At 45.3% G+C, this 24,060-nt stretch overlaps 1 protein-coding gene across 1 annotated transcript in view; it reads left to right on the forward strand.

Moving 5' to 3' along the window:
* The window catches only part of NOL4L (nucleolar protein 4 like), a 106,174-nt gene that overhangs the window by 25,454 nt on the left and 56,660 nt on the right, over window positions 1-24,060 (forward strand). Inside the window, exons 3-4 of the mRNA XM_073308637.2 lie at window positions 1,110-1,221; window positions 14,886-14,995. Coding sequence (XP_073164738.1) covers window positions 1,110-1,221; window positions 14,886-14,995 — 222 coding nt within the window. The remainder of the gene's footprint in view (window positions 1-1,109; window positions 1,222-14,885; window positions 14,996-24,060) is intronic.

Raw genomic sequence — 24,060 nt, forward strand, 5'->3', positions numbered from 1 at the left:
CTGATTAGAGCATGAGACCAGGAGCCAGGACTTCCTGGGTTCTCTTCCGGACTCCTCTACTCCCTTGCTAGGATACATCATTTGGACCAAACAGTGAAGGTCATTAATCCTTTGAACAAAGTCCCCAGGGAGGTGGTGGATTCTCCATCTCTTGCTACCTTCACATCAAGATTGGATGCCTTTATGGAAAAGATGCTCTAGTCAAACAGAAGTTATTGGGCTCAATACAGGGGTAACTTGATGAAACTCTTTGGCCTGTGTTATCCAGAAGGTCAGACTAGATAATCTAATGGTTTCTTCTGGCCTTAAAAATCTATCAAAAGGTTCAAATATAGATTTTCAGAGGTGCTGAGCCACCTGCTGCAGCTCAGAGTAGTGGGTGCCCAGCTTCACAATCAGGCTGCATATTTGGGTGCCTAAATATGGATATAGGTGCTTAACTTTAGGCACCAAAGTTTGACCTTAGCTTTTCTGTACCCTTGTTTCCTTATCTGTAAAACAGGGGTAACTCATACCTACCTCAGAGGTATTAAGAAATTTAATTCATTAATATTTGTAAGTGTCTTCTGTTTCCTCAATAAAATGTGTCATTGAAATACAAAATGTTAATAGAAGATTTTCAGTGTGGAAAAGACAGAACTTCCCCTAAAAAGAGTAATGGATTCTTCCAATTACCGGTATAATGGTAATTAACAATGCTAACTGAACAAGAACCTCAGAGACCTCACTCTCACTGAGTTTAAGAACTTACAGCTACACTGTTCTCAGCCTTTCCTGTAGGCGTAATTATAGGAGATGGCATAGGAGTGTCAGCTGTATGGGAAGTCCAGAGGTCTGTTTTTGTCATCTGAGGTCACTATTGGCCTTATCCTGTGATATGCAGAGCACCTCCTGAGAGGTGCTGTGCTCCACCAGTAACCATTATGGCGATAAGGACACACTGTGCACTTCACAGGCTAGGGCTTTAAAGGAGTATCTCACTCTGAGTTAATACTGTTCTTTCCTATGCTGAGCAAGGTGAAGTGGGACAAGGCCTGTGATCACTCAGGTTCTGTGCGTTAAGCAGTCTCTCTTATCGAGGATACACAGACATCTCATTGTTTTCCCAGATTGCAGAGACCTATGCTTTCCTTCCAAGAGAAGCTGTGACCAGGTTCCTGATGAGTTGCACTGAGTGCCAGAAGAGGATGCATTTTAACTCCAACGGACTGGAGCCCAAAGGTAAACGCAAATGAGTTCATAGAATCATAGAATATCAGGGTTGGAAGGGACCCCAGAAGGTCATCTAGTCCAACCCCCTGCTCAAAGCAGGACCAATTCCCAGTTAAATCATCCCAGCCAGGGCTTTGACAAGCCTGACCTTAAAAACCTCTAAGGAAGGAGATTCTACCACCTCCCTAGGTAACGCATTCCAGTGTTTCACCACCCTCTTAGTGAAAAAGTTTTTCCTAATACCAATCTAAACCTCCCCCACTGCAACTTGAGACCATTACTCCTCGTTCTGTCATCTGCTACCATTGAGAACAGTCTAGAGCCATCCTCTTTGGAACCCCCTTTCAGGTAGTTGAAAGCAGCTATCAAATCCCCCCTCATTCTTCTCTTCTGCAGACTAAACAATCCCAGCTCTCTCAGCCTCTCCTCATAACTCATGTGTTCCAGTCCCCTAATCATTTTTGTTGCCCTTCGCTGGACTCTCTCCAATTTATCCACATCCTTCTTGAAGTGTGGGGCCCAAAACTGGACACAGTACTCCAGATGAGGCCTCACCAATGTCGAATAGAGGGGAACGATCACGTCCCTCGATCTGCTCGCAATGCCCCTACTTATACATCCCAAAATGCCATTGGCCTTCTTGGCAACAAGGGCACACTGCTGACTCATATCCAGCTTCTCGTCCACTGTCACCCCTAGATCCTTTTCTGCAGAACTGCTGCCTAGCCATTCGGTCCCTAGTCGGTAGCTGTGCATTGGGTTCTTCCGTCCTAAGTGCAGGACCCTGCACTTATCCTTATTGAACCTCATCAGATTTCTTTTGGCCCAATCCTCCAATTTGTCTAGGTCTTTCTGTATCCTATCCCTCCCCTCCAGCGTATCTACCACTCCTCCCAGTTTAGTATCATCCGCAAATTTGCTGAGAGTGCAATCCACACCATCCTCCAGATCATTTATGAAGATATTGAACAAAACCGGCCCCAGGACCGACCCTTGGGGTACTCCACTTGATACCGGCTGCCAACTAGATATGGAGCCATTGATCACTACCCGTTGAGCCCGACAATCTAGCCAGCTTTCTACCCACCTTGTAGTGCATTCATCCAGCCCATACTTCCTTAACTTGCTGACAAGAATACTGTGGGAGACCGTGTCAAAAGCTTTGCTAAAGTCAAGAAACAATACATCCACTGCTTTCCCTTCATCCACAGAACCAGTAATCTCATCATAAAAGGCGATTAGATTAGTCAGGCATGACCTTCCCTTGGTGAATCCATGCTGGCTGTTCGTGATCACTTTCCTCTCATGCAAGTGCTTCAGGATTGATTCTTTGAGGACCTGCTCCATGATTTTTCCAGGGACTGAAGTGAGGCTGACTGGCCTGTAGTTCCCAGGATCCTCCTTCTTCCCTTTTTTAAAGATTGGCACTACATTAGCCTTTTTCCAGTCATCCGGGACTTCCCCGGTTCGCCACGAGTTTTCAAAGATAATGGCCAATGGCTCTGCAATCACAGCCGCCAATTCCTTCAGCACTCTCGGATGCAACTCGTCCGGCCCCATGGACTTGTGCACGTCCAGCTTTTCTAAATAGTCCCTAACCACCTCTGTCTCCACAGAGGGCTGGCCATCTCTTCCCCATTTTGTGATGCCCAGCGCAGCAGTCTGGGAGCTGACCTTGTTAGTGAAAACAGAGGCAAAAAAAGCATTGAGTACATTAGCTTTTTCCACATCCTCTGTCACTAGGTTGCCTCCCTCATTCAGTAAGGGGCCCACACTTTCCTTGGCTTTCTTCTTGTTGCCAACATACCTGAAGAAACCCTTCTTGTTACTCTTGACATCTCTGGCTAGCTGCAGCTCCAGGTGCGATTTGGTCCTCCTAATTTCATTCCTACATGCCCGAGCAATATTTTTATACTCTTCCCTGGTCATATGTCCAACCTTCCACTAGTTCTGCTAGTACAGGCAAATCTAGGCCAGGGGTTCTCAAGCTTCACTGCACCATGAGCCCCTTCTGACAACTAAAGTTACTACATGACCACAGGGGGAGGACCGAAGCCTGAACCCTGATGCCCCATGGGGGTTGAGCAAAGCCAAAGCCCTCAGGCTTCATCTTGGGTCCCAGGTAGCGGGGCTTGGGCTTTGGCTTTGACCACAGGCCCCAGGAAGTCTAACGTCAGCCCTGACGACCGCATTAAAAAGGGACTCAACTTTGGGATCCCAATCCACAGTTTGAAAACTGCCACTCTAGGCATTTCACATTGAAATGCTGTCATTGACTGGATATCGGGAGGTGGTGTGGTTAGCAATGGTATTTCTTTTCCAAAAGAATGTCATTACCTATATTATTGATAATACATTAATATATTAAAACTGAACAGTAAATTGTTTTTGCACAATTCTTTCACTTTTTATGCTGTTTGGTTTTGTTTTTTGCCTTTTCTCAAATTGGACAAGGACAATAGACTAGTCAGTTTCATTTTTTTTTCTGGTCAGTTTCACTTTCTAATTCTCCTGTACTAGCACCATGCCCTAATGTTTGGTCAAAGACACTGCAGATATTTCTGTTGGTTTTAGATTTTGCAAAGGCCTTCTCCTCCCCGCCTCAAAACTTATATTTCTGAGCAAGTTTGGTCTTAAATTTCCCCTATAAACTATTAGTTACATAATGAAAGATAATGAATAAGTTTGAATAATTGAAGTTTCTGATAATGAAGTAATTTGCAGTACTTAATAGACATGCAGGTTGTGACCCTATTTGGGATAACAGAGTGTTTGGATAATCAAGATTATGCTACATCAGAGTATACACCAAATTATCACCACAACTCTGGTATTTAGTTTCATTATCCTTCCTTTGTAAACCTATCAGTTCTTGGAGTTTAAAGACAGAAACAATGCATACTACTGGGCAAAATTCTCTGCTGGTGTAAAAGGAAAAAATGCCACTGAAGTCAGTGTTTATAATATTTGTTATAGTGAGTTGTAAACTTGTATTTTGTGTTACCAAGTACAAAACAAAACTGTCTCAGGAAGGTTTTCTTGAACAAAAATAATTAAACACAACCCATAATACAGAGAATTAAAACATTTTTAAAATATTAAGGCAAATGTGATGCATTTGGCAACTCTCATCAAGCAGAGAAGCAAAATAAAATGAACAGAGTGCCCTACACCAGGAAATTTCTCCTATTAAATACCAACTCCCACCAGTTAACTCCTGTGAGCAGACTTATGGACAGCCTAGAGGTTCCAATTAAATGGATTACGTGTGCCATTTATTCATAGCTAGTTATTGAAAGGCATTGCGGTGAGTATATTTTTTAGAAATTGTCCCAATTAAGCATGTGACATTTCATAGAATCATAGAATCATAGTATATCGGGGTTGGAAGGGACCTCAGGAGGTCATCTAGTTCAACCCCCTGCTCAAAGCAGGACCGATCCCCAATTAAATCATCCCAGCCAGGGCTTTGTCAAGCCTGACCTTAAAAACTTCTAAGGAAGGAGATTCTACCACCTCCCTAGGTAACGCATTTCAGTGTTTCACCACCCTCGTAGTGAAAAAGTTTTTCCTAATATCCAACCTAAACCTCCCCCACTGCAACTTGAGACCATTACTCCTTGTCCTGTCCTCTTCTACCACTGAGAATAGTCTAGAACCATCCTCTCTGGAACCCCCTTTCAGGTAGTTGAAAGCAGCTATCAAATCCCCCCTCATTCTTCTCTTCCGCAGACTAAACAATCCCAGTTCCCTCAGCCTCTCCTCATAAGTCATGTGTTCCAGACCCCTAATCATTTTTGTTGCCCTTTGCTGGACTCTCTCCAATTTATCCACATCCTTCTTGTAGTGTGGGGCCCAAAACTGGACACAGTACTCCAGATGAGGCCTCACCAACGTCGAATAGAGGGGGACGATCACGTCCCTCGATCTGCTGGCTATGCTCCTACTTATACATCCCAAAATGCCATTGGCCTTCTTGGCAACAAGGGCACACTGCTGACTCATATCCAGCTTCTCGTCCACTGTAACCCCTAGGTCCTTTTCCGCAGAACTGCTGCCTAGCCATTCGGTCCCTAGTCTGTAGCTGTGCATTGGGTTCTTCCGTCCTAAGTGCAGGACCCTGCACTTATCCTTATTGAACCTCATCAGATTTCTTTTGGCCCAATCCTCCAATTTGTCTAGGTCCCTCTGTATCCTATCCCTGCCCTCCAGCGTATCTACCACTCCTCCCAGTTTAGTATCATCCGCAAATTTGCTGAGAGTGCAATCCACACCATCCTCCAGATCATTTATGAAGATATTGAACAAAACCGGCCCCAGGACCGACCCCTGGGGCACTCCACTTGACACCGGCTGCCAACTAGACATGGAGCCGTTGATCACTACCCATTGAGCCCGACAATCTAGCCAACTTTCTACCCACCTTATAGTGCATTCATCCAGCCCATACTTCTTTAACTTGCTGGCAAGAATACGGTGTGAGACCGTGTCAAAAGCTTTGCTAAAGTCAAGAAACAATACATCCACTGCTTTCCCTTTATCCACAGAACCAGTAATCTCATCATAGAAGGAGATTAGATTAGTCAGGCATGACCTTCCCTTGGTGAATCCATGCTGACTGTTCCTGATCACTTTCCTCTCATGTAAGTGCTTCAGGATTGATTCTTTGAGGACCTGCTCCATGATTTTTCCGGGGACTGAGGTGAGGCTGACTGGCCTGTAGTTCCCAGGATCCTCCTTCTTCCCTTTTTTAAAGATTGGCACTACATTAGCCTTTTTCCTGTCATCCGGGACTTCCCCCCGTTCGCCATGAGTTTTCAAAGATAATGGCCAATGGCTCTGCAATCTCAGCCGCCAATTCCTTTAGCACTCTCGGATGCAACTCGTCCGGCCCCATGGACTTGTGCACGTCCAGCTTTTCTAAATAGTCCCTAACCACCTCTGTCTCCACAGAGGGCTGGCCATCTATTCCCCATGTTGTGATGCCCAGCGCAGCAGTCTGGGAGCTGACCTTGTTAGTGAAGACAGAGGCAAAAAAAGCATTGAGTACATTAGCTTTTTCCACATCCTCTGTCACTAGGTTGCCTCCCTCATTCAGTAAGGGGCCCACACTTTCCTTGGCTTTCTTCTTGTTGCCAACACACCTGAAGAAACCCTTCTTGTTAGTCTTGACATCTCTGGCTAGCTGCAGCTCCAGGTGCGATTTGGCCCTCCTGATTTCATTCCTACATGCCCGAGCAATATTTTTATACTCTTCCCTGGTCATATGTCCAACCTTCCACTTCTTGTAAGCTTCTTTTTTATGTTTAAGATCCGCTAGGATTTCACCATTAAGCCAAGCTGGTCGCCTGCCATATTTACTATTCTTTCGACACATCGGGATGGTTTGTCCCTGTAACCTCAACAGGGATTCCTTGAAATACAGCCAGCTCTCCTGGATTTATTAGCCTATGCTTCATTACTACAGCATATTCCCATGTTGCTGATTAAAGAATCAGGCCTGGATGCACAAAGGTTCTTAGGTGCCTAGAAAAAAAATCACAGAAACACACTGCGATTCACAAAGCCTGAGTTAGGCACCTAGGCTCCCTATACAATGAGTGGGGAGAGAGGTGCTTTCGACTGTCGTTCATAAAAGCCAGTATGCTAGTCAGGAAGCTGCCTAAGCTAGACAAGGGGAGATACAACTTAGCGGTGTACACTAAACACCACCCCTCTCTCAGAGATAGGCACCTAAGTCTTGACTTCAGGGATGCACTTATCTCTGCTAGCAATTGTCAACTGGAAACCCTCTTTGGAGTTAGGTGCTTTTGCTAGAGGTCAGGGTTTCGGGGAGGGAAGAGCTCCCTCATCACTTTTAGCCCAGTGGTAGGGTATTCACCTAGGATGCGGAAGACCCCCAGTTCAAATTCCCTCTCCACCCAAGGGGTAACAGGGATTTGAACAGGGATCTGCCAGCTCTCAGGAGAGTGCTCTGACCATTGGGCCATAGGATAGTCTGATAAGGGGTCCCCTAGACCCAATTCACAGCACTTGAATAACATCTAGCACCAACAGAGCTGTCTGTCCCACCACTGAGATAGGCCATGACCCTGTTCTTCCAAGCCCTTAATGGAATGGGACTTGGCTATTTCAGATACTGCGTTATTGTTCCTGATCTCCTGAAACAGCTGTGTTTCCCACAGGCAGTGCAGCTGTACAGGCTCAGATTCTGGCCAGACAGCACTGGATGCTACACACCCTCAGTAACTGAACCCAGCTATGGAACTCATGGTCGGAAGAGACTAGACTGAGCCAAAGCCTGACTGTCTTGATCAAAGTGTAATAGAGACCTTTTCAGTAAAGCCTTCCCTCAAAATCAATGCTCTTCAAAAATAAACCAAGCAGACAAAAAAATCTTTCACACTGCTCCTCAGTCAGGAGGGTAGAAAGAGACAAATGCCTTTCTGTTCTGAGCTTTTCTCCTCTTTAATTTTGTGCAGTGCACAGAGCCTACCTAGAAACCTATAAAAGACAGATGGAATAGATTAACTCTTATCAAGAACATTGGCTAATTCCACTGATATTTATTTATGTGGAAATTTATTTGGAATAGATCACATTGGCATTTGGTGAAAGATCACACACCCACATATAAAATGTAACTCTGTAGGGTGAAAAGATCTGAACCCTCCCTTCCAGTCCTCATCTCCATCATTTATCAAACAAATCTCACCTCGCAGCACTCCAGATCAGAAAAATCCCTAAGTAAATGGGTCTTGTGCTGAACTCTGCAGGGCACCAATGTGATGCATGAAAACAAATTGTCTTGCTTATAGGAAACTTAGAACAACGCTGGGCCTCATCATAATCTCAGTGATGCTGGTGTAAAAAGTAACTCCGCTGGAGCTACACCGATGTGGAATTAGGATCAGTCCAGTTCCAGTCTAAACAATTCTGCCTGTGTTATATATAGTTTCCGGACATGGCAGGGAGTTAGTGTATTTTTCTCTTTATAAAAATATTAAGACAGTATTTTACAATAACGGCATAAACCAGTGCAGCAGCCCCCTAGTAGGATTCAGTATGCAGGACTATAAAATGTGGAGTCCCTGCAGGGCTTGTTAAAAAAAGGTTTCCCTTAGCTTTTATTACTAGATACTTTGGCTTGGGGGAAAAAGAAAAATCTTTGTTTTCATAGGGCCAGATTCTTATCTGAGTCACAGTGAAGTAAATGCACAGTAAATGTGTTGAAGTTAATGGCATGATTCCAGATTCACACCAGTGTAACTGAAGGCAGAATCTGACTGTCAGAGTTCATCTGCTCCTGCTCCTTATTCGCTATTTGATGACATCATCCCCCATTTGTGGAACTGCATTAATTACTTCAGCACCCAATTGTGATGTGAAAGATGGAAGCCTGGCGGGAAGCAGGGAACAATCTATGAGAAGTAGTGTTTGCCACCAGGCTCTGCAGGGGCAGAGAGCCTCATGAGAAGCCACTACTGGTCATCAAAGCAGGGATCCTTGAGGGTCAGCTGATATCACCTTGCTCGCCTTAAGCCCCGAATAGCAAGAATCTTTGGAAGGAGGCTACTGTTAATCTCTTCTCCCACTCTGATCGCATAGGTTCTTGGATAAAAGCCACTGCAGACACACCCTCCACCTTCCCCGACTCACGCTACTGAGATATTCTGAGGATATCACTTTGTGCTCCTCAAACTGCTACCCCACCTGGTCAGACAGCAGAGGTCTTCAAGGTCCAGCTGCTTTCAGGCCACTTCCTCTTGCCAGCGGCAGAGGTCTTTGGAGGGCAGAGTGTTTGTCATTATCAGCTCACGTCCTCTGTATACATTAGTTAGGGGAGAGAGATCCCTAGAATACCAATAAACCTTCTGCACATACAGTCCTTGGAGGAACCCCCGAAACCAGCCCTCTGAGAACGAAGAACAGATTAATCCTAGACTGCTGCTGACATGTTATAAGCACTCTATGCTCACTCCTTATTAATGAAGGGCTATATTCATTTATCTGAATATCTAAAGCAACTGAGTTTCAGAGGGGTAGCCGTGTTAGTCTGTATCAGCAAAAACAAGGAGTTCTTGTGGCACCTTAGAGACTAACAAATTTGTTTGGGCATAAGCTTTCATGGGCTAAAACCCACTTTATCAGATGCATGGAGTGAAAAATACAGTAAGCAGGTATAAATATACAGCACATGAAAAGATGTGAGTTGCCTTGCCAAGTGGGGGGCGGTCAGTGCTAACAAGGCCAATTCATTCAGGGTGGATGTGGCCCATTCCCAACAGTTGAGGTTCAGCTACTTTTGATTCCAGTGAAACAAAGGCAGAAAGAGTGTCATAATGACAGAAACACCCCAATATTTGTATGGTGACTTTTTACAGAAAGTTAAAGCTATTATTTTTTGTTTTAATATTTTAACAGAGAGATGGTAGAAGACAACCAAAGCAAAGCAACATAGTGAGAAAAAAAAAACAACCCCGCCATATAGTAGTACTGCTATGGAAGGTATAATCATAGACGCTAGACGATGAAAAGACCCTTAAGGCCACTTCGTCCACCCCCTTACAATGCAGGAGTGCTTTGTCCAGACTAGTTTTAAAGGTCCCAGGGTGATGGTGCTTGCACCACATCTCCTGGAGACTAATAGACCTTTGTCTCCTCCTGATCGCCTCCATTTTCTGTTCGTAAGAATTTCATCCCATTGCTCTTACTCATGCCGTCCTAGCTGGGATTCTGCCAAAGCATAGTGAGTCCCCACCTCTGGGCACTACACCTTGCGCATCGCCACATAGGATGGGATAGGAGGAGGAGTGGAAGACAAGCCCAGGTATGTTCAGATCCACTAACCATTTGATCCCCGCAGAGCAGAAATGCAAGAGCGGCAAAGGCTACTTCAGCCTCAGGGCTTCAGCAGTGGATACGAAGCATCCTAGAGGGAGAGATTTTTCTCTTTTCATCTCACACAGACCCACCCTTGCTCATGCTTGGGGCAGTGGGAAAAAGAGGATATGGCCCAAATATGACAACCCTCTGTCACAGGGCGCTCTACTCACTGTTGGGTGGTGCCCCCTTCTGGCAGTTCTGGGATTAGCTCCACCCGGTTCAGTGCCCCCTTTCTGGTCTTCCACCCTTGCAGCTCTCCTCTCGCTCACGGAGTCGCAATACAGCTGCTTCATGACTCCGCCCTCTGGCTGGGTTACACCATGATTTCCCCTTCCCAGGGAGTCTTTCAAAGTCCTTCTGCACCAGCAGCATGCGGCTGCCCTGTGTCATGCCCACAGTGACTCCAGCAGTCTTCCTATTCACTGCCCCTAGCAATACCACTCTGCAGTGGATGGTAGGAGAACCCAGGCCTGCCATCTCCTCTGGGTTCCAGTCCAGGGCCCTATAGCAAGCAGCTGGTCAGGGACTTTACCAATCTTACTGCTCTTGCCCCTGGATGACTGCCTACCATGCTCCTTGAAGCTTCTTTTTCATCAGCCCCCTCTCCCTTAGGCCTACTAAGTAAACCCTTCCTAGCTTTAGAATCATAGAATCATAGAATATCAGGGTTGGAAGGGACCTCAGGAGGTCATCTAGTCCAACTCCCTGCTCAAAGCAGGACCGATCCCCAATTAAATCATCCCAGCCAGGGCTTTGTCAAGCCTGAGCTTAAAAACTTCTAAGGAAGGAGATTCCACCACCTCCCTAGGTAACACATTCCAGGGTTTCACCATCCTCGTAGTGAAAAAGTTTTTCCTAATATCCAACCTAAACCGCCCCCACTGCAACTTGAAACCATTACTCCTTGTTCTGTCATCTGCTACCACTGAGAACAGTCTAGAGCCATCCTCTTTGGAACCCCCTTTCAGGTAGTTGAAAGCAGCTATCAAATCCCCCCTCATTCTTCTCTTCCACAGACTAAACATCCCCAGTTCCCTCAGCCTCTCCTCATAAGTCATGTGTTCCAGTTCCCTAATCATTTTTGATGCCCTCCGCTGGACTCTTTCTAATTTTTCCACATCCTTCTTGTAGTGTGGGGCCCAAAACTGGACACAGTACTCCAGATGAGGCCTCACCAATGTCGAATAGAGGGGGACGATCACGTCCCTCGATCTGCTCGCAATGCCCCTACTTATACATCCCAAAATGCCATTGGCCTTCTTGGCAACAAGGGCACACTGTTGACTCGTATCCAACTTCTCGTCCACTGTAACCCCTAGGTCCTTTTCTGCAGAACTGCTGCTGAGCCATTCGGTCCCTAGTCTGTAGCGTGCATTGGATTCTTCCGTCCTTAGGGCAGGACTCTGCACTTGTCCTTGTTGAACCTCATCATATTTCTTTTGGCCCAATCCTCCAATTTGTCTAGATCCCTCTGTATCCTATCTCTACCCTCCAGCGTATCTGCCACTCCTCCCAGTTTAGTGTTATCTGCAAACTTGCTGAGGGTACAATCCACACCATCCTCCAGATCATTGATGAAGATATTGAACAAAACCGGCCCCATAACCAACCCCTGGGGCGCTCCACTTGATAGCGGCTGCCAAGTAGACATGGAGCCATTGGTCACTACCCGTTGAGCCCGACAATCTAGCCAGCTTTCTCTCCACCTTATAGTCCATTCATCCAGCCCATACTTCTTTAACTTGCTGGCAAGAATACGGTGGGAGACTGTGTCAAAAGCTTTGCTAAAGTCAAGGAACAACACGTCCACTGCTTTCCCTTCATCCACAGAGCCAGTTATCTCATCATAGAAGGCAATTAGATTAGTCAGGCATGACTTGCCCTTGGTGAATCCATGCTGACTGTTCCTGATCACTTTCCTTTCCTTTCCTCTCCTCTAAGCTTTGCTTCCCTTCCTTCTCCCTTGCCTCAGGGAGAGAGACTGAAGGCTGCCTCTCATACTGTTTCCAGCCTCATGGCTTTATAGACAGACACCCCCTGTTCCCTCACAGGTAAGCTTCCTTCTAATTAGCGGCCTCCACTCAGCCTACATCTCCTGTGTTTCCAGCTTAATTGGCTGATTGGGCCTACCTGACCTCATTCAACGGTGTGGGGACTGTACCCCATCACACTAGCTCTATAGCTGCTGCAAACCCATAATGCATGCTTCTCTCACTCTGTGCATGAGTCCTCTTTTCTTAAAACTGGATTCATAACACGGGACTGCTCTTGGGAAGACAAAAACCACTAGCCATAGGGTACACCAAGATACTATGGCCACATACACAGATGAAAGTGCAGTGTTTCCTTCTTCCCTGAAGAAGTCACTGCTCTTTTCCACCCGTCCTCTTAGATTCTTTCTTTTCTTCTACAATCAGGTCTTGCCATGATATTGAGAGGCTACAGGCTCAGACTTGCTGGGTGCTCTTACTAAATGTCCTTTGCCAGGTCCAGCTCATGCTCTGGAGTAAGTGTCAGCTTCCAAGTTCTGTCACCAAGTGCTAGGAAATAGTATTTTGCAGGAACTCCAGTCAGGTGCCTGATCATATTACCGCATAGACCCTACTGTGATCATAGTTTTCATTTCATTAATGCTGCTTGAGACTGCCTGATCTCAGCACAGCTTTTAGCCTGCAGATTTATTTATTTGAATCTTACGATGCTCTGAATTAGTTTTAGTCCCATTTGGCAAAGACATGATATGTGTCCCTGGGAGCTTTCTCCCCTTTCCTGCAACCAGTTTGTAGGAGTGCCTTCTGCTCTGGGTTGTTAGCAGTTTTTGTTTCACTAGTTAACATTATCCCCCATAGGATAGTGGGTTATTTTGTGTGCTTGTGACATGCAGGCAAGGAAGTGTTAATTAATCTATTGACCAAAGCCAGGGAAAGAGAAGAGCAACATCCAGCCATCCAAAAGAAAGAAAATTAAGATACAGTATTTTATTAACAATGGACTTTGGGACAATGGCTATTCCACTATGGCCCACTGGCTGCTCTCGGGTCAGTTGGCTGCTGCCCTGAATGCATTCTTGAAGTTTTGTCTATTTCTCTCATTTGGGGCTAGTTCCCCAGAGGGGAAGGAGCAGGGGCGGGAAGCGGTGGAGTGGGAGTGGGGGCGGGGCCTGGGACGGAGCAGAGGTCAAGCATCCCCCTGGGAACTCAGGAAGTCGATGCCTATGGCCTAGCGGACAAGGGAGAGATGACATAAGGTCTAGAAAATAATTAAGAGTTTGCTTTACGGTGGACTCTACTTGACTGGCTGGAAATACTGTTTGCTTGAGTGGTCTGAATCTGTCTTCCTGATGATCACTAAGTCTTCATGTGGATGTATAGAAAGCTGTCAGTAGGGACAGTTTAAGCAAATAAATAAATAAAAAGATTATTTTAATTATCTCATTGAAACACAATCTCCCTCACAAGAGGGAGATACTTCCAAAACTGCCTTAACATTCACCCCAAAATGAAGGAGTATCCATGACAATGGGTGCGACTTTCATAGAATCATAGAATATCAGGGTTGGAAGGGACCTCAGGAGGTCAACTAGTCCAACCCCCTGCTCAAAGCAGGACCAATCCCCAACTAAATCAACCCAGCCAGGGCTTTGTCAAGCCTGACCTTAAAGATATCTAAGGAAGGAGATTCCACCACCTCCCTAGGTAATGCATTCCAGTGTTTCACCACCCTCCTAGTGAAAAAGTTTTTCCTAATACCCAACCTAAACCTCCCCCACTGCAACTTGAGACCATTACTCCTTGTTCTGTCGTCAGCTACCACTGAGAACAGTCTAGAGCCATCCTCTCTGGAACCCCCTTTCAGGTAGCTGAAAGCAGCTATCAAATCCCCCCTCATTCTTCTCTTCCGCAGACTAAACAATCCCAGTTCCCTCAGCCTCTCCTCATAAGTCATGTGTTCCAGACCCCTAATCATTTTTGATGCCCTCCGCTGGACTCTAATTTTTCCACATCCTTCTTGTAGTGTGGGGCCCAAAACTGGACACAGTACTCCAGATGAGGCCTCACCAATGTCGAATAGAGGGGAATGATCACGTCCCTCGATCTGCTGGCAATGCCCCTACCTATACATCCCAAAATGCCATTGGCCTTCTTGGCAACAAGGGCACACTGCTGACTCATATCCAGCTTCTCGTCCACTGTCACCCCTAGGTCCTTTTCCGCAGAACTGCTGCCGAGCCATTCGGTCCCTAGTCTGTAGCTGTGCATTGGGTTCTTCCGTCCTAAATGCAGGACTCTGCACTTGTCCTTGTTGAACCTCATCAGATTTCTTTTGACCCAATCCTCTAATTTGTCTAGGGCCCTCTGTATCTTATCCCTACCCTCCAGCGTATCTGCCACTCCTCCCAGTTTAGTGACTTTGCAGCACTACAACTGGCTGGAAAAAGCTGGTTGTTTGTGAAACTCTCTCTGTGTTCCATTTGGACAGAGGTGGTTTTGAGCCTTCTGGCATGGTTCGATGTTTCATTCTGCGTTTAATGTTTAGTCACCCAAACTAAAAATGTTACATTGTGTGTAACCATTTCCACATAGGATGGTTCATTGCAATGAAAGGGAATTCCTGTCAGGGTGGGGCATTTATGCAGCGTGTAGCACTGTGGGCCTAAATTCGGAATGGGGGCTTTGGGGGGTGACTGCAATTCAGATATTAAATAATGCTGATGGTAGTACAGTGTCAGGTCCGTGCTGCAATGCTCCCACATCTAAAAGCAGCTTTCCTTTTGTTTTTTACTTCAGAAAATGAGCCACCCTCCTCTTTGGTCTCTGGAATCATTGACTACAACATGCCTCTCACCTCCACCTATCTGAAGCAAATGAAACTGCGGGTCATGAATTCACAGGAGCAGGTGAGTTGCTCTCTTCCTGACTAACAGAGTGTCTTACTCCAAGAGGTGCTGAGAGGCACCAGGTGCAGAGCAGATTTCTGTCCAGACTGAAGGGGTAGGGTGAATGGCTGATGCTTGGCAGCTCAAAGTAGTGATGGCCAGATTTTCACAGGAACAGTTTTGCACATGTCTAGCTTGTGTGCACATGCAGGTTGCAGACAGTGTTGCTGTGTGTAGGTTGTGTGCACACAACATTTTGTTTTTGAAAGTCTGTCTCTAAAAATCCATGCAAGGTTTTTGCCAAAAGGGCACGGAGGAGAGGAACAGAAATGTATTCAGTGCAGTTATTTTTCATTACTATCTGCATGTTCTTTAGACATATGGTGGTTTTAAGTGAAATTAATGTAAAAATATCCATGATGAAGAGGAATGTATTTCTCTGCCATCTTCCAAACTGCTGAAGGGCTTTAGCAGATCGGGACTGATCCCTAGGCTTTGCTTCTGTTGCTCAGGTGTTCTCTTTTCATGAGTTGTTCAGCATCTTGCTGGAGAGTCAGCTCCAGTCACTTCCTTCTTGTCTCCAGCTGGGAAGAGGCTCAGCTGTTTGGTGACAATATTATGCCTCTGGATTTTGATTTGGGAATGGAGGGGGCAGACTGCCACATGATTATACCTAGACCATGGAATTTTCCAACGTTCTGCAGCTGCAGAATTTGCCAGGGGATCCTCAATGCACCATGGAAACAGACTATAAAAAGAATACACTTTACTGACTCCCCACAAAGTTCCATTGCTGGCACTTCAGAAATCAAGTGTCAGATTTTCTTCCCAGCAAATAGAGGTTGGAGTCTGATCGCCTTTTGTTTTTCTCTCTACCTCCCCGTTACCACCAGGAGCTGAGGAGGTGTGTGTGTGTGTTGTAGCAAGCAGGAGGCATTGGTAAATTGTTAACCTGAACGGTGAAGTTGAAGTCCATGGATGGTTGTTGTCTGATGGCAGCCTAAAGAGAGAATTCAGTGCAGGGGTGTAAAGTGCCAGATTGCAGTTATTTGCAGGGACTGAGGAAATAGATGTTGAATCTTTTCATTGGGTCAGTGGAAAAAACACCTTCCCCTGGGGCTAAGTTACATGTTGGAGGGTGCACTTCGGCATAGCTTTTCCTTGCATATGCTGGACACCCGAGTTTAACAGCCTCTGTGCAGTGGGTAATATTAGAGTTTTAGAACTGTGAAAAACTGGGGGGTTCTAATGATTTTGCCATCAGCTGTGGAGTCTGATGCTGTAAAATTATGGACAGCTCTACATCTTCACCAGCCTAAAACCTCTTTTCCTCAGAAACTGGCTCTGAACATCATGAGAAAATTGGATTCTAAACTGGATCAGTTCAAGGGGCTAGATGGCTCACGGGATCAGTAGCAAAACAAAGAATCTGATCACTGGTTTTATGTCCATCCTTGGATGGGGTGACCAAAAGTTGTTAACACTTGCTGACTGTTTAGTGGCTTTTGTGAAATGAGTTTGGTGGGTCTCAGTCCACAAAAACTCCCACCATAATCGGCATTTTTTACTGCAAGGCTATGAACCAAATGGGTCATGGAGACTGAGCTCCTATCTCAACACAGGAAGAGGTCCTTTCACGTCAGGGGCGAGGCATATTAGCAGGGTTGTGTGGGAGGTTTGCCTAATCACTGCTTGTGCTTTACCTGTTCTGTGAAAGAGATGACTTCACCTGGTCTCTAAAACTCAATTCACTAAAAATATGAGATGAATCTTAACCAAAATCCCGGATCCAAGTCATAAATATGGATCTGAATTTCCAGATTGAATTTACCTCTACAATGAGCCAAACCCAAATACCCTGGAAGTCAGTAGAATTTGGGGTAGGGCCTGAGTTTTGAACTCTGGAGTTCAGGAGTGTTTGTGTCTGGAATTTTTTCTCAATAAATTACAGCAATAGCAAGTGTGTGTCCTCAAAGTTCTGTTCTTGAACCTGTCAGTAAAAAGATGTATAGGAAATGTACTGCTACCAAGAAATGCTTTTGCATCTGGTTAACTGAGCCTAGAAAACAGTCCAATGTGGGGAGTAGAAAGCTGCAAACAAGATGGCTGCTGCTGGGGCAGACCAATACCCAGAGCTATTTGATTTTACTAACTGAATCTATTTCCCTTTCTGAAACTAACCCTCTCCCTGGCTCCCCAGCTCAGGAGTAGAAGGTGACTGGAGATAAGAACAAAAAAATAAACTAATTAGCTGATAACAGCAGAAGGTTCTCAGGTGCCATATTCCATTATCCTGGTCCTGAGCTCGGACTTGCAAACAGAGGTACCTTGAAACCACAGCACCATAAGGAAACTATTAGAATAATTATGTTCATAAACATACAAAGTCAAATACATCAGAGACTTCACTGGAGGGGAGATTAGGAGTTATCACCATGAGGACACGGGCAGGTGGAGAGGAGCCTGATAAGTTACTAGTTCATGAGAGAAAAGGGGCAAGATTCTCTCAGCACTGCCCAGGAAACAGGGAACAGCAACACAGGCATAACAAGAAGAACATTGTAATGTATGCTGTGCACTTCGGAAGCAATTGTTATCTGAGGCTCTCACAGCGCTATACAAGGATTACATTCATTAAACCTTACAACACCGCCGTAACATAGGTAAGCATTATTATCTCTATTTTACAGATGGGTGAAATGATGCATAGAGATGTTAAGGGTCTGAATTTCAGAGTTACTGAGCACCTGCATCTCCAGTTGAAGTTCACAAGGGACTTCGCTATTGCCAATTTAATCTTCTGTGGAAGACACTCCAAGAGTACTTTGACGGGCTGCCATATGAACTCCTAAGACAGACAGGTAGGCAGCTGATGTCAATGGAAGCTGGAGGTACTCAGCACCTCTGAAAATGGCCCTAAGTGACTTGCCCAAGGTCACTCATCAAGTCAGTGACAGAACTGGGAACAGATTCCAGGAATCCTGGCTCTCCCATCATGGTTAAAACCACTTCAAAAAATTCCTTTGTTAGTAGAAAGATACATCCAAATGATTATACTGAATATCTGTCAGTAAAGAGTCCTCAAGCCTGGTTCCAGTCATGGATAATGTACTAGGTTCTTTTTAAACCAGGACATACTAGCCAAATCCTGCCGTCACTTGCAGCCATGCAGTCCCCCTGAAGTCAGGCCAGGCAGGGCCCACTGTAAATAGGATCTACAATATTTGGAAATATAACCTACACCTCTGAAAGCTTGAGGCGATTCTGGCCGTAGCTGGGGGGCAGGGTGGGGCAAAGGAGAGCCTGCTGTACCTGGGGGTGGGAGTCGAGGAGGTGTGGGGCAGAGGGTAGTGTGTCAAGGCAGGGGTCGGGAGAGGTTGGGTGGTAGGAAGGAGTGCACCACTCGGGGTAGGGAGGATGGGGCTTGAGGGAGCGTGCCGTAGTGGAAAGAAGACATGAATGTTACTCTACTTTAGCTGTGGTGCATCTGGACGTGATGGATCAAGAGCACATATTAAAGGAAACAAACAGGAAATCAGGTACCAATACAGTAATGTTCTCCTCTGCCTGACCTTATCCCAGTGGTTCAGAACAGGAGAAAGGTGTTAACCAGTATTAGAACCTTATGGAACTGATGCTACACCTCAGTTTCCCAAAAAGCGTCATATTGTTTATAATAGAACTTTCATCTTTTCCGGATATGGAATCAGCCAGACAAAGATTAAAGAGGATCATTTTGCTCAGGATGGAAAGAGTGGAAAAAGTGACAGAGGGGCAATCTGTTAAAATGGACTAATCTCCCTGGATCCCTCCTGCCTGGGGCTGAACCAAATGTTTGTGTATTATCCATTCTAATCTTACATTTGTAACTTATCCATGCCATTTCTGCTGTGTGAAGGTAGTGGGTCCTGCGACGACCAATTTCTGCCCAAGGATGTGGTGGCTAATTTGAGAGGCTGCTGTGACTTAAATCTTCATGCTTAATGTTAAAAGGAAATCCTAATGTTTCACATTCGCTTAGCTGGCTCACTCCTTCCCCCAAATGGATGCTCTTTATTTCACTGGTGCTAAAGGCATTTATTTAAATTACTTGGAGATTTTGATCAGGCTATACAGCCTCAGGGCTAAATTCTGAGCAATGCTGAGCAACTGCAACTCCTGATGTGGCTTTTGGGTTTTAAGTTTATGCAAATAAAGTTTCATAGAGCACATAGTTATTCTGAGGCTCTGTTTCATGCTTCTTTGTATAAAGCTTTTCTGTAGTTCTGTATATTTACACAACACTTTGCAAACTCATGAGCTTGATCCTGCTGGGTGTAGGGTTGCCAGGTGTCCGATTTTCAGTCAGAACACCCAATCAAAATGGGACCCTGGTGGCTTGGTCAGAACCGCCAACTGAGCCATTAAAAGTCGGGTCAGTGGTGCAGCGGGGCTGAGGCAGGCTTCCTGCCTGCCGTGTCTCTGTGCGGCTCCTGGAAGCGGCAGCATGTCCCCCCTCCTGTTCCTAGGCATAGGGGCAGCCGGGGGCTCCACTCACTGCCTCTGTCCCAAGCGCCAGCTCCATAGCTCCCATTGGCTGGGAACCAGTTGGCTGCGTAAGAGCAGGAGCAGGGCATGATGCTGCTTCTGGGAGCTGCTTGAGATAAGCACCACCCTGAGCCTGCACCCCTGACCCCAACCCCTTGCCCCAGCACTGATCCCCCTTCCACCCTTCGAACACTTGGTCCCAGCCCAGAGCCCCCTCCTGCACCCCCAGCTGGAGCCCTCACACCCCTCCGTACCCAACCCCCCTGCACCAGCCCAGAGCCCTCTCCTATACTCTGAACCCCTCAGCCCAAGCCCCCTCCTGCACCCCAAACCCCTCATCCCCAGCGCCTGCACCCGCAGCCAGAGCAGGAGGGGTGGGGCAAGGAGCAGAGCAAGGGTGTTCATTTTTGTGCACTTAGAAAGTTGGCAGCCCTAGCTGGGTGTCCTCAACGCCCACCACATTTAGTGGGAATTGAAGGTTATTCAGCGCCTTGCAAGTCTGGGCTCTGTATAAATAAAACCTGTTCCCTGCTCCAAAGAGCCTGCAGTCTAAGGCTTTGACCGGTTTCCACTGAAGTCAATGACAAAGTTCGCAGTGATGTTGTGGGTGCCAGATCAGACCATTTTGTTCTTTATAAGGCCTAGGAGTGTCATGTATTTCATAGGATTTGAGCCTTGTGACTATGATGTGAAGTGTTTCCCTCTTTATATAAATTATGTAACTACGTAAAAATCAATATAAAATATTTATAAAGGGAGGAAAGCGTTTTTGCCAAACTGACCCTTGGATACTGTAACACTATTAATTCTTCCATATTAAACATCTGTTTAAGCAGTGGGCATTTCTATGTCTACTTGGAGTTACTGTTGCAAGAAATGGCCCCATATCACATGACAAAAACTCATAAGTATGGGCCCAGTACCATCACCTTCACTGATTTCTTCAATAGGAGTTTAGCATGAGAAAATTCTGCAGGGCTGGGCCTTCAGTTAGCCCAGTAGCTCTGCAAATGTTACTCTGCATCATGGATTTGACTGTAATCTTCCACATCCAGTGCCAACTCTGCAACATGAAAAACCATGCTTTCTGCAAAATATGAAGATCCCAGAATCCTTGAAGAAGACCGACCTATGTGGCCTGAGGATTAGGATATTTAAAGGACCCAATCCTGAAATACTTATTCAGAAAAAAATTCCCATTAATGTCAACAGGAGTTATGCCCCACTTGGAACTATAGGATTCAGGCCCTAAATGATTTCTTAGCTCAAGGAAAAGTATCACATTGTTTACCTAATTCACTCTGGCCTCTCTTAGATCTTCTAGTTTTGAAAAAAGAAATCTGAATTGGTCACATTCTTGTCCCTCAGTATGCAATTTCATGGATTTTCAGTTTGTTGTTTCTTTTTCCCTTTGCTTCACCAAATGCCCATTGAATTAGAAAGCAGATACACTGGCTACCGTCTCGAGCTGCTTCCACTCTGCATATAATCAGCTCTACCTTCATCAACCAGTACATGTCGCCTGGGTTGCAGCTGTTCTTCACAATGCCGATATTTTCTCACCCTCAGTTTATCAGGCATATCATCCTGTGAACTCTTCCTCTTGTCACCAGCGTTTCTTGGTTAGGTGAGTACACTGCTCCATAAGGCTTTCCAAGATATAACAACTGAGGGAAGAAATTATTCAATGTTGATAGTTTGCCCTTCAGTCTGCGGCTTAAACTCCAGTGAGATTCCTGGGAGCAGAAGAGCAGCCAGAGATGAGTGCTGCTGTTCAAATTTCCACAGGAAAAGGACTTTCCATCAGATTTAGCTGCATGACCTAATCCTGAGGGGATATTTGGGAGAGCCAGTGTGTCCTGGGTGCCCTCAACCTTGAGCCTTAAGGACATTTTCTGACTTCTTCTGGGTGACCGAGTGCCTAGAACAGTCACTAATGCATTGGACCCTGACAGGGTTACGGTATTGGTGAAGGAAAAGTGAAGTGGACACAGGAGTTGCACATATGATAATTCAAGGTTTTTTGAGTGTTTTACTACAAGGCATGGTTTCCAAACTTTTAATCATTCTTATGCCTCTTCTCCAAACCCTCTCCAGTTTATACAAGTCAAGAAGGATGCTGATGAACTTGAGAAGGTTTACAGAAGAATCACAAGAACACTTAAAGGATTGAAAAAATACCCTATAGTGAATGACTCAGGGAGCTCACTCTGCTTAGTTTAACAAAGAGAAGGTTAAGAAGTGATGAGCACAGTCTATAAGTACCTACATGAGGAACAGAAATGTGATAACAGAGGGCTCCGTAGTTTAGCAGAAAAAGATAACAAGATCCAATGGCCGGAAGTTGAAGCTAGACAAATTCAGACTAGAAGGAAGCTGCATAATTTTAACGGTGAGTGTAATTAACCATTGGAACAATTTACCAAGGATTGTGGTGGATTCTTCATCATTGGAAATGTTTAAATCAAGACTGGGTGTTTTTCTAAAAGATCTGCTCTAGTTTAAAGTAGAAATTAATTCAGGAAGGTCCTATGGCCTGGGTTACACAAGAGGTGAGACTAAAATGATCAGAATGTCTCTTCTGGCTTATAATCTATGAAGGCATTTTAATGCCAATTATTATGGGCAAAACAGCTATGAAAGGAGTAAGAATTAAGGCCACGTCTACACTACCACTTTTGTCAATATAACTTATGTTGCTCGAGGATTTGAAAAAAAACAAACCCTAAGCCACATAAATTACACTAACAGAGTCCTGGCGTGGACAGTGTTATGTTGGTGAGAGAGCATCTCCTGCCGACATAGCTACCGCCGCTCATGGAGGTGGTTTTATAATGCTGACGGGAGAGGTCTCTCCCATCAGCATAGAGTGGCTGCACAAGCAATCTTACAGCTGGGTAGCTGCATTGATACAGTTGTGCCTGTGTAAGCTCTCTAGTGTAGACATGGCCTAAGAGGGTTAATTCACAATGGACCAGATTTCTGAACGTGCTCAGCATGCAGCATCTCCCATGGTTCTGAGCGCGAGCTGTTTGGCACTTGTGAAAATCTGGCCAATTTCTTTAGCCATCTAAAGAAGGGAGCTGAGCTCTTTTGAAAATCTGCCCAAAGGTCTCCAAGTCTGTGAGCAAAGGGACACATTACCTAAAGTAAAATTTTCCAGGGTAGTTTTAGGGCCTGTCCATAGAGACTGACTGACCGTGTGGGGAACTGTATTACAGTGCAGTGGCCCCTCAGCGGTGCTGTGCTCAGGATTGCCTGGATGGAGGAGCCTGGACCACATTATTGAATCATGTTCAAGCCCTCTCTAGCTGACATTCAGGTCATCTTTATTAGAGTCCTTTGGCTGGTCTCTGTTAATTTCTAATGTTTTCCTTTGGATTCTGTTGCTTTGTACTGGTTTGTCAAGGACTAGTGGCCCCCACAACCAACAGAGCCATTCTTTGTTCCAAAACCTAGCTGGCCAACTGGAACCAGTTGAAAGTTTTCAACTGGAATTTCTACTTGAGTTGACATTTACAGGAGAATCCAAAGACTAAGGAAAAAGAGGCTGATTTGCATCCTGGAACACTGAATGCAGAATACAGATGGGTGGGTGATCTCCTCAAGGAAGCAGTCTCATGGCAACTTTAGCGTGGAAAGACTGGGGACTGAAGGACAGGAGAGCTGATGGGCAAATCCTTACAATTTTCACCAATGTCAGGTGCCTGGCTTGCCAGCTAGAGCTCAAGAAACCCATGTTTTCTCTTCCCCACTATCCCTAGAACTGTGTAGAAAATAAGTGTAAAGGTGATCTTGCTGTGTGTGATGAATAATAATAAAAAGGCCTCGTTTCCCCCCCCCTCCCATTTTCCCCCTGTTTGTAGTCTACATTAGAAACATCAGGTAATGATGTTGCTCTTTTTTCTGGAGGACTTGGGCAGTCTTTGGAAGACATGAAATGTGAAACACAGCTAGAGGTTGCTGCTCTCCCAGTCCCCAGTTGAGGCAGAGAGGATGTGGAGTTTTAGGATTAGAAAGCTGCAGCTCTGGTTTCGGTCTCCAGCTATGATGTTCCAGATGCCCCAAGGACTGCAAAAGTCCTCCAAGAATCAGGACCTGTTTCTAAGAAGAAGTGGAAGCGAACACATTTTGAGGTTCTTTTTGTACATCACAAACACCGTTTTAAGTAATTATTTATTGCTTTCTAGTTCATCTTTAAAGCAATGTCACCTTATTGCCATGCAATCAACTAGCATTTGGTGGCACTAATAGAAGTAAAGTAAATAACTGACTTGTGTTCCTCTTGGCTTCTGCCATAAATGATTAATTGTGCCCAGCAGCACCATGGGGAACTCACTTTTCTTGGGGTAACTGATCTACTGAAACCATTAAATGAATGGATGTCAAGATGGCCTTTTAACTTCATTATCCAGGAAAAATTGTGTGCCATGTCTATGATTTACGGGTGCTGCTAGACACGCGAATATTAAAATAGCAGTGTCTTCAAAAGGAAGCACAGACTGGAAGAATATTAGAATGTTTTATCTGTGCTGAGGAACAAAGAAGATAGTAAAATC

The sequence above is a fragment of the Lepidochelys kempii genome, chromosome 13, assembly GCF_965140285.1.
Source record: "Lepidochelys kempii isolate rLepKem1 chromosome 13, rLepKem1.hap1, whole genome shotgun sequence".
NCBI classification, from domain to species: Eukaryota; Metazoa; Chordata; order Testudines; family Cheloniidae; genus Lepidochelys; species Lepidochelys kempii.